The sequence below is a fragment of the Mus caroli genome, chromosome 2 (genome assembly GCF_900094665.2).
Source record: "Mus caroli chromosome 2, CAROLI_EIJ_v1.1, whole genome shotgun sequence".
Classification (NCBI taxonomy): domain Eukaryota; kingdom Metazoa; phylum Chordata; class Mammalia; order Rodentia; family Muridae; genus Mus; species Mus caroli.
In genome coordinates, this window is record NC_034571.1 from 100412171 (window position 1) to 100423111 (window position 10941).

At 43.0% G+C, this 10941-nt stretch overlaps 1 protein-coding gene across 3 annotated transcripts; it reads right to left on the reverse strand.

Annotated features, from left to right (window-relative positions):
• Positions 1–806: 806 nt before the first annotated feature.
• On the reverse strand, positions 807–10554 carry Arl14ep (ADP ribosylation factor like GTPase 14 effector protein). 3 transcript variants are annotated; one of them, XM_021155659.2, is made up of 5 exons: positions 10440–10554; positions 5475–5961; positions 3444–3571; positions 1818–2042; positions 807–1273 (listed from the first exon to the last, which is right to left on the reverse strand). In XM_021155659.2, exons 2-5 carry the CDS (start codon positions 5895–5897, stop codon positions 1219–1221), a joined length of 831 nt encoding a protein of 276 aa, XP_021011318.1. In that variant the 5' UTR covers positions 5898–5961; positions 10440–10554; the 3' UTR covers positions 807–1218. The 3 variants fall into 3 exon arrangements, with proteins under 3 accessions (XP_021011318.1, XP_021011317.1, XP_021011319.1); XM_021155658.2 differs by having other exon boundaries at positions 10410–10554; XM_021155660.2 differs by lacking the exon at positions 10440–10554 and adding an exon at positions 6708–7575.
• Between the last annotated feature and the right edge of the window lie 387 nt (positions 10555–10941).

Here is a 10941-nt window from a genome sequence, read left to right on the forward strand (position 1 = left end):
ACATGCCCCAGCTTCTTCAACTTTTCACCACTCTCTTGAGGGACATTTTTAGAAGTCTATCTATCACATTATCCAGTTTTTACAGCCAGAAATACTGCTGTGAAGGTTTGAATAAGGGTCCCATAGGCTCATCATACACTTGAATGCTTGTTTACTAGCGGGTGGTACGATCTGGTAAGAGTTAGAAGGGGGGGGGGCTTCAAAAGCCATGCCAGGCTCTCTTGCCTGTGGGTAAGGACATAAAGATCTCAGATACTGACACATCTTTCTGCAGGCCACTATTCTCCCCGCCATGATGGTAATGGGCTAAGCCTTTGCAACTGTAAGCAAGCCCTCAATGCTTCCTTTATAAGCATTGCCTTGGTTATGGTGTCTCTTCACAGCAATACAACAGTGACTGAGACAAATGTGTAGCTATTTATGAACTATATTAAATGTAAAAAAAAAAAAAAAGAAATGAATTTTTCTTTAGGAACAAATTTTCACCAAGAATGCATAGATTAAGAACTAAAAAGCTGATGGTGTAATGAACGTTTGTGTTCATCTCTAGTTGGAAGAACTGTATTTTAGCACTTAAGTATCTAATTTAACTTCAAAATATTCACCTATTGTGTTGCATGGAGATCAATTTACTGTGTCACAGGCCCTGCTTCTAGCTAAGGGCTGGGCCTATTGCACAGCACTGTGAGGCCATGCACAAAAAAAAAAAAAAAAAAAAAAGCTAACAAGGGAAAAGATAATTGTTGTATGACCTTTCGATACCTATCAAAACATTAAAAACTTGTAGCTACAAATAGACAAGAAAATTAAAGTTTATGTATTGAGAATTGGAGTTTTATTGTCTTGCCTAAAAGTAGTCTGAAGAGCATTTGTTTCGTTAGTAACATTTAACAGGTAGGTACCTTTCTGACCACTCCAATGTTGTGAAGTTATCTATTTACAATACACAGTCTTTAATGTTACGTTTTTTACCATAACTTTGTCTAGGACCGTCTTCTTGCTCGTCCCAGCTGCTTCTCTTGGCAATGTGGGTTAAGTTTCCATCATCAGGTTCCTCTGATGCACATCTGTCTCCAGAACAGCAATGGTAGCCAACACTCCCATGGCCAGCGGCAATGTCTACAATTCCATTCACGACTGATCCAAACTTCACTTCCAGAAATATCACTGTTCATTTCTTTTCCTCGTTTTCGTCTTTGCTGGTCAATATTTGGGTGATCATTTTTGTAAAATATCATATGGGTGACAGGGAGATAACAGACCATATGCTTTTCTGTAAGTGAATTAAATAACAGGTGTACAGAGAGCAACCACTGAGAGAACGGAAAAGAAACGAATGATGGGCACAGACCATGAAGCACAGCTGCTAAGCACATCCTTTCTTCTGCACTGGGAAGTTAGAACTCCATGCAGCTCACAATATACTGAGGTCAACTCAGATCTACATGAGGCTGCTAGGAGACAGGGAGGACTCTACTATATCATCATCACTGAAATTTGTTCATATGGGAACCCCCAAAATTGCAAAATACCTATACTTGTTAGACTGGCCCAGACAGGCTTAGAGCCGACTCTGGAGAAACAACCCATCTAAATTTACATCAAATAAAGAATTGTAAAGCACCCCGAATGCAACCAAATTCATACTAAAGTGCTTCAGACTTATTTATCAACAGTTAGGCTAAACTTGCATCTAAAAGCGACAGAATTGGAGAAAGAGAGAGAGAGAGAGAGAGAGAGAGAGAGAGAGAGAAAGAGAGAGAGAGAGAGAGAGAGAGTTAGTTTTAGAGACCCCATAGTTTGATGCTATCAATTACCCAGCATGTTTATTATGGATTATCTCTCCTCCTTCAATCTCTATCTGCTCATACAGCCACTTTCGGTCGCAGCGGCACTCAGCCCCACATTTGGTAGAGCCACAAGTGGGGCAGGCGTAGAAGCATCCCAAGCAGTCCTCGTCCAGGCAGTCGCAGAGGTCCATGCCACTGAAAATCAGCAGGCCCTGGCTGTCATACACCTTACTCTTTGCTGGAATAATTTGTCTGTAAAATAAAACAATGAGCTGCACTTCATACAGATTATATTTGAATATTTAGTTGAAAATAAGATAATGAAGAAAATGGAGGTAAAATATTTCTATGTAGAGATGGAGTCTACTAAATTGGCTTAATGTGTACTCTTCAGGAGAGTTCTAGACGGAAAGTGACCTAAGTGATGAAAATGAAAATGACGCTGATGTATGCAGAGGCTAAGATGCTCAGTGCACAAGTGTGGAAACTGAGGAATTCCTGGGCCCAAGGCCAGAGGCAAAACCAGACTTCAGTTTTCCTCTGATCTACACTCACAACATAAGTACCCACCCACATACATACACATTAAGATGTGCACACAAATACTACTTATAACTAAAAAGAATTCAATAAGGAAATGTCCCCCCAACTGGCTTTACACAAACCATCACAGGAATGAGTAGTTGGCAGTGACTTGGTTTTTTGGTTACCAAATGACACTGCTGTGACCATAGGGCACATCCTCCTCTAGAGGCGTCACACTCTAAAATCAATGTTTCTTGTTTCTTCTTTTTTGAAAAAAAGGATTTCTTCCTTCCTTCCTTCCTTCCTTCCTTCCTTCCTTCCTTAATTATATGCAGTGTTCTGCCTGCACATCTGCCTGCATGTCAGAAGAGGGCATCAGATCCCACAGATGTGGCATCACAACAGATGGTTGTGAGCCACCAGGTGGTTGCTGGGAATTGAACTCAGGACCTCTGGAAGAGCAATCAGTGCTCTCAACCTCTGAGCCATCTTTCCAGCCCTATTTCTTTTCTTAATGACATCTGGTAAATCTGGTCTGAAAATATTTTAAATCACTCAATGGAAAACTTCACAGATGGAATAAAGGTAAAAATGTCGATTCCAGTAAGAAAACAGTCCAATCTGTTATAATAAATTTGTCACGATCTTTTAGACATACTCAGTGTTAGGATATCTATTTTAAATGACTTAGCTCCTGCTCCTTCTGTTGACTGTGCTAGAACTGTGTGTCTACTTCGGACCTGTGCAAAAATCGAAAGCACTCTTGAGGTCTCATAAATGCAATGGCCTTGCTGTCAGCCAGGCACAGAAAGCAGACACATCAAGAAGAGAACATCAGTAAACATCTTAGAGACTGGCGAGTTCTAAGATGTTTCTTCAATTATTTTAGCTCTTACTCTCATTACCTTGTTCACTTCATGCTACCTCTTCAGAAGGAAGTTTCTAGAGCTCCAACGGCCGCTTTACTTCCCTAGGAGTAACAGCAATGGCTTTCAGGTTTAACTAATCAGAATACAATTTAAAATGATTGGTCAGAAAACTGAAAATTAAGAAAAAAAACCACAAGGATAATGCGGCCGTGCAGCAGGAACGTAACAAATAACGGAGAGCGCAGAGCTGGCTGCCCACCTGTCGGAAGCAGCGCTTGCGGTTTTGGTGAGCTTTCTTTTCTCCCTCTTACCACCTTCTGGAGCAAATTCAGTTTGCTTCCCTGGGTTGGTAAACTGTAGTGACCTCAGAGCTTTAGCAGTCCTTCCCTGAATAAAAGTAAGAAAACTATAAATTAAAATCTTGGGGTCAAACAATAGGACTTTACTTAGCATTAGCTCAGGGTAACCCCCCAGTCTGGAATGCAGTTTGGAACACACACAGAAAGGAAGGTGGGAAAAGCCACTCTTCTAGTCTATATTCAAACTTTTGTATTAGTTTTGCTACTTTAGTCTCTTAGACAGGAGGTGCAGGAGCCTGGCACACTGAGGACAGCAATAGCTGCCACCTCAGGAGAGAAGGCAGCAGAAAGTGTCACATAAGCCAACAGCTCAGAACTGAGGTTCCAAATAACAAATCTCTGTCCCTCAGGACTTCTAACTTGAAGTGCAGTAGCTTCACGTACTGAAATGTACTGTGTCTGTATGTCTATATATACACATGTATATATACATTACATGCATATACATGTATGTGTATACACACACACACACACTGCATGTATATACACATACATACAGTGTCTGTGTGTGTGTATGCTCTGGTAAATCAAAAGTCTGGTGCTAAGATTTTAAATCTGTTATTTTGGGGAGGTAAAAATAAGTGGTCTTCACAATGTTTTCATACACCCAAAGCAAAGATTAGGTGGTAAAGAAGTCAGTCATGTAAGAACAATGGAGAGATGAGGTGAAGACATCCAAGTTTAGAACCATCGAGTATCTATGACGAACTTCACATAATGCTGGGTCCTGGAGATACGCCTGAGAGGAACACAATACACACAACTTAACATTTTAATTTGGCTTAGTAATACAACAAAAAGCAGAAAACTGAGAAACTATGCCAGCAGCAAGAATGATAGAATGCTTAAAGAGAGAAACTCGAAGAAGTGCTCCTTGTGGGTAACGAAATCTTCACAGACCTCAACTTTTCTGATATAAATGACTGTGTACAGGCATGAGACCCAGAAAAAGGCATAAAATAGTTCACCCTTTACAATGTAAAAACTATATGTTCTTTGAGCACAGGGAGCCCTAAATTTAACCTTAACTATATTCAGAACTTAAGAGACAGAAACATAAGAAAAGTCACAAACATTTGGTGTGTACCCTCCTCCCCCTGCCATTTCCCCATGGTGACTTCCCTGGCCTTGGTTGGTCCTTGGGGCCAGTGAACTCGCCCACCTGAGAGCAATTTCCCAGTAAACCCGCTTGGAGGCCAGGTCTACTTTGGTTATGTAAAATAACCCTAGGGTCTCAAACCAAACATCTTCAAAGGAGAAAATCTGAAATTACATTGACTGACTACTGGGCACCATGCCTCAGACCAAAACCTGAAATTACATTGACTGACTACTGGGCACCATGCCTCAGACCTGGCCCAGTCCAGGGAGGCTGACGGAGGACCACTGTCATGAGAGCCAGGCTTGTCTTGACTACATGCAGAGTTCTCAGCAGGTCTGCCTCAGAGTAAGCCCCCACCTCAAAACCAAAACCAAAATCCACGATTACCCACTTCTATGATTCTCTTTCTTAAAGCTGTGCTTTAGTTCTAGACAAAGGCACACACCCTCCCTGGTGTATAGTCTCCAGTAGGCCAATACTCACCTAGTTACTTCAGTAACAGCAAAGGACCTAAGTTCCTTAAGTTGGTCTTTGCCAGTGTTCTAAAGGCCATTCCTAAACTCTCCTTCCTAAGGTTTAAGAACAGATTCCAATGCAGCATTGAAATTGAAATCTTGGGCACATTATGTTCTTTTGTTCTAAGCCCTTGTTTACTGCTCATGCTGGACCTTGAGTGTATGGAAACATTTTAAAGCATCACTATTTCACCTCAACATTAAATGTTATATGCTAATGAATGTGACAGAAATATGATAAATATGATTTCTTATATTTACTCCATATATCTAAAGTCCCACACTGTAGAAAGCACAATGGCCTCTATACATACATCTGACTCGGGTTTCCGTCTCTGGCGGTCATCTGAATCAACATCCACACTTCCATTGATGATCTGGGTACATTTGGGGCAAAGCTTCCAACCAGGTACGAGCTGTCTTCCAAACTTGGCGCTCAGAAAAGTGGCATCATCTAAGTCAATGACATGCAGGTTCTTTTTGGCTAGCTTCTTGTGTATGTTAAATGGGTCACAACACGACTTCTGCAACTCTTCAAATCTGTCAATATAAATTTTTACGTGATGGAGACAAATTGTATTATTCCCAGAAAGTGTCATTCCAGTTCTAAGCTGAAGTAAAAGCATGTCATTTGATGACAATTCTTTCAATGTCTTGAAACCTGTGTGCCGAGTATAGAAGGTTTTATGGCAGTCGTGTGTGGTACGAAGCTGGACTCCAACGGAACACGGATCCATCGTCCTTGAATCTATCAATTTTCCCCTCTTTTATTTTGTCTAGAAATCTCTTTGGTAGGTCAACCTGAAGAAAAGATTAAAGACAGATTTGTACTGAAAATTCTGATTTGGAAAACTGTCAAAAGTTAGTAAAATGCAGCTTCTTTAGAAAACAAACAAATACAGCAAACACGGAGAAGTAGGAAATACCAAAAGTAAGAATGTATTTAATCATGAAATGGGAGAAAAAGTCTTGTCAGGTCAGCTCTACACCAGAATCCTTGAGATCACAGCTACAACATTAAGATCACATTACATGGCAGAGAAGTAGAAGAAACAAGAAGTATTCACATGAGAAATATTAGAGATTCAACAGAAAAACTGCTTAGAATCTGTAGGGGATTTAACAAGGATGCTGGAAACTAAAACACTGTATGCTTTACATAATATACAAATGTTACAAAAAATACAAAAGACCTTTATGGAATTCTACAAATTCAGTACTATTTCACTCAAAAGACAAATGGAAAGCCCCCTATGCCATCCTGCTTGAGTGTGGAAGCTGACTCCAGATAGAGTACAAGTTCAAAAACGGTGAAAGAAGGGCTGATTTACTAGAAAGATAAGTAAAGACACTATGGTACTGCTGTAGTACAGACAAACAGACTGGGGTTTGCTGTGTGATGAGGTTCTGTGTTACTGTGGTAAATAGATGGCATTACACAAAGTGAAAGGATTACTGGCTAACATGAAAAAAGAAAAATGAAATTTCTTCTGCATGAACAAACACCAACACAGATGAACAATCACACATAAAAAGCCTAAGCAAACCTTTATGAGGTTGCCATACCACAACCATCTTCTACCTCCAGACATAGGGAATCATCTCACAGTCATCCTGGCCTGGTAACTATAGCAACTAACTGATACATTGAGATTAGAATGGCAAAGGAACTGTAATCACTTCACAGGAAGTGAAGTGGCAGGATAACTGCAGGAAGGACTCGAGGATGTAACCTCTAGGAGGCTGCCATTCATGAGGGCATTACCCATATTCCTGTAAATAATCCCAACGTTTAAGACCATAAGCCAAACAAACTCCCTAGCTCACCAGTGGTTACACTGGTGGGATCGTTATTTAGCTTTGTGGCTGGTGCCCCAGTTGTGGTAAACAGATGTTTGTTTAACTTCTGGTAAACAGGGAAAGTTTGTGCATGGAACTGTGGGGCCTGCTGTGCGAGTACTATGAGGGCCTGCAAAATCTGTTAACAAGCAGGGGATACACTGTAGTCCTTGAGACTCCAGCGTGTGCAGCCTGGGACTGCCAGCAATGCATGACTGCAGCTACATGACCCTGAGGGCAGCTGCATGGCCCCTGCTATGTATTATAAGACACCGAACTCGGTGGGCAATCTGGATCAAAGAGAGAAAGAAGAAAGAAAAAGAGGTGGAGGTGTTGGTAGCCGTTTCTTACAGGGACCCCAAAAGTTGGAACCCAAGGAAAGAATCTAATAGGGTAGTGAAGGAGAAAGCAAGGTGGAAATGATCCTCAATACAGGAGAAAGAAAATTCACAATTCGGCATGCAGGTGGCCTGGAGCAGGAAACTGAGACTACTCTGCCCTGAACTCCCTGTATCAGACAGAAAGTCCTGGGTTCAATTCCCAGCACCAAATGACGCAATACTCCTACCGTCTCAGCATCTGGGAGGCTGACTGATTAGAAACTCAAGGTTGGGCCAGGTGTGGTGGCGCACGCCTTTAATCCCAGCACTCGGGAGGCAGAGGCAGGAGGATTTCTGATTTCGAGGCCAGCCTGGTCTACAAAGTGAGTTCCAGGACAGCCAGGGCTATACAGAGAAACCCTGTCTCGAAAAAACAAAAAACAAAAAACAAAAAACAAAAAAAAAAAAAGAAACTCAAGGTCACTCCCAGCTCCCTCCCTGAGGCCAGCCTGGGCTAGAAACTGTCTCCAAAGAGGGGGAAAGGTGATCTTAGAACTCAGGAAGTCTATGTTTAGAAATCCAAGTCCCTAAAGTACTATAATTTTTGATGGGTCAATTGTAGAAAAGTAAACTATCCGTCTATTCACTGCATTTAAAACGAATGAACAAACGAACCAACAAACCGCAAAAGCAAATCATGCATAGGTGCTTTACATACACGGTTGTCTGCGTCCTACATGGCTGCCAGGACTAGAAAGTGGAGCATCAGATGCTATGGAACCGGAGTTCCAGTTGTTAGCTGCTATGTAGGTGCTGGGATTCAACCCAGGTCTTTGGGAAAAGCAGCCAGGGCTTGTAACTGCTGATCCATCTCTTCAGTCCCAGTCACTGCATTTTTTTTTTTAAGTAAGGATCTCTTTGGAGTCATGGTTAAAGGAGAATTGTCAACAGTTGTTGCCAGATACAGGATTATTAGCTAAACCTGCAACTTTGTGCTTTTATCAGTTATGTCCTACATATTGCTAAGAGGTTAACCCCGTCTGTCTGAAATTCATATCTAAGTGCACAGTCAGGTATCTTTCTTTTTATCTGCTAAATTTGGCGCCTCCATTTTCAGAGCCTTTTAGGAAGCAGAGCCTTCTTTGGTTCTAGCTCTTCTTATTTGAGCTAAAATAGATTTCCTGAAGAACAACTTACAGGAACTGCTCAGTTTAAATTTCCTACGTGAGGGATGGAGTTTCTTTCCTAGACAAGACTGTTGGCAACAGACAGGGTGGCTCAGTCAGTACAGTGCTTGCCATTGCCACACAAGTGTAAGGACCCAGGCATTGAACCTGCAAATGCAAAAAAGCCAAGTGCTCTGATGCCCATCTGTAATCCCAGTGTTGGTAAAACGGAGGCAGGAGGGTCCCTGGGGCTTGTTGGCCAGTGAGACGTTCTTAATGACAAATATTAACACCAAAGGCACTATACTTTAATGTCTGAATGGATCAGTGGGTCTGCAGGTCCTTCTTGGATGTGTGACATTGTCTATGCATCTATTTTGTTTTCCAAACAGCAAAAATACCTCTGACAAGGATTTAACTAAATGACCTACTCCAGGTTGTTTTTTTTTTTTTTTTTCCTGAGATAGGATTTCTCTCCTGGAACTCACTTTTTAAACCAGGCTGGCCTTGAACTCAGAAATCTGCCTCTGCCTCCCGAGTGTTGGGATTAAAGGCGTGCACCACCATGCCTGGCTACAAAATATTTCTTAATCCAATTTTAAGTTCCATTGTCTTTAGGCCCATCAAGTTTGGCCAATCACAGGTCAACTCAGTAAAACCTCCTCAGAGTATGGTGGCTCGGGGGTCACATATTCTCCAGCCACCATGGGATCCAGTCATCTGTATACCCCAGTTGTTCGTATCAATTCTTCAAGCATCACTAATTCCTCCTTCACCTCGGAGGTTTCCATCAACCTATGTAAAAGAGTAAACTTCAAGTCTTTCTGCTTTACAGAAACACCATACTCTGCTACTTGTTACTCCGTTACATGCAAAGCTCCAAGGGCAAGACACTACCTGATCGCCTGAACAGTCATGGTTTCTCTAATTAGCGAATTCTGACACTCTACTCTTTACAAAGTTTTTGAATAAACACAAGGTCAGAAATTCCTAGAGTCCCAAATGGCAGGCTCTCCTTGAAATCGATGTGATCAGATCCCACTTCTCTGCAATGATCCCCACCAGAACCCCGTGTGGGATTCACTCATTAATGCCCCTACTCTCTGCCACACCAATGCCTCAACTCATCAGACAGATCCAACCTACTATGAATACGGCACTAGGGTAGAAAAAAAATTAAAACAAAACGAAACAAATGAAACCCTCAACCCATCAAAGTGCTTAACTAAAAATCACACGGCTAGAACTGCGAAGATTGTGAATTTTAAAGACGGTCTGGAGAGATGGTTCCAGAAGACCCGAGTTAATTCCCAGCACCCACGCGGTGGCTCATTCTATCCTGTAACTCCAGTTTCAAGGGAATCCGACGCCCTGTTCTGATCTGTCGGGGCTCCAGCCACGCACTGCTGGCACATACATACTGGCAAAACTTCCATACATACAAATAACGTAATAAAAACAAAATGTTTTTAAAGTTGGACTTGGGAAGCAGAGGCAGGCATATCTCTGTGGGTTCTAGGTTAGCCTTGTCCACATAGAGAATTCCAGGTCAGCCACGACTACACAGAGGAACTGTCTCAAAAAACAAAACAAACCAACAAAACTTAAAAAAAACCCAGGCCTGGTTACTCATTTCTGTAATCTGAGCTATTCAGGAGGGGCTTGATGAGTTGGAGGGTAGCCTAGGACGTTTGGCACGAGTGAGTCCTCACAAAGAAGCTGGGGAGGAAGCTCTGCAGCGGCGAGGCCCTGGGTTCAAATAAAACCCTGCAACCTGATGCAGTGGCGGACCTACTGTGTGCAGGGTAGAGCCCGGTGCCAGGCTGCTACAAGCCCCTTCCGCCGTACAGGCCTCCCCTCCCAACACTCCTCCCGGTCCGCCGCGGCCTCCCACATTCAAGTGCCATCGGCAGAGTCCACTCACAGCCCTACGGCCCGGCCCGGCCCGGTCCACCTGAGCTGCCACGGATCTCCGCTGGGCTCCGGAAGCACCGTCTCTGCACAGGCCAAGCTCGGCTTTCCGCACCACCGCGGGCCCCGCGCAGAAACCGAGAGGGCGGCGAGGGCGGCTAGAGAGACCGCTTGTACCATAGAGAGGAACCAGGAGGAGCCTAGAGCGGAAGCCAGCCCGGAGGCCTCGGGAGGAGGAAGGGCTGGGTGCGGGAACAAGGGGGATGACTCAATTCAACGCAAGAGTTGCTTCAGTTGCTCGCCCGCCCTGAGGAACTTGTATCCTCTCCTGAGGTTGGGGAATTGGGGGGCTCTTGGAGGCCCTTAGCAAGCACAGGTTTCCTTTACTTCGTTTGCAAATCTGTTCTGTGCAGGACACCAAACAAACGCATCTAGATAGCCCTCATCCTGGAGGAGAGTTAAATGCAACTCAAGGAATGGACCCTTTATTTAAAGTCTCACATTTTATTTTTTGGTTCATTCCAACTAAATATATTCTAAAACGC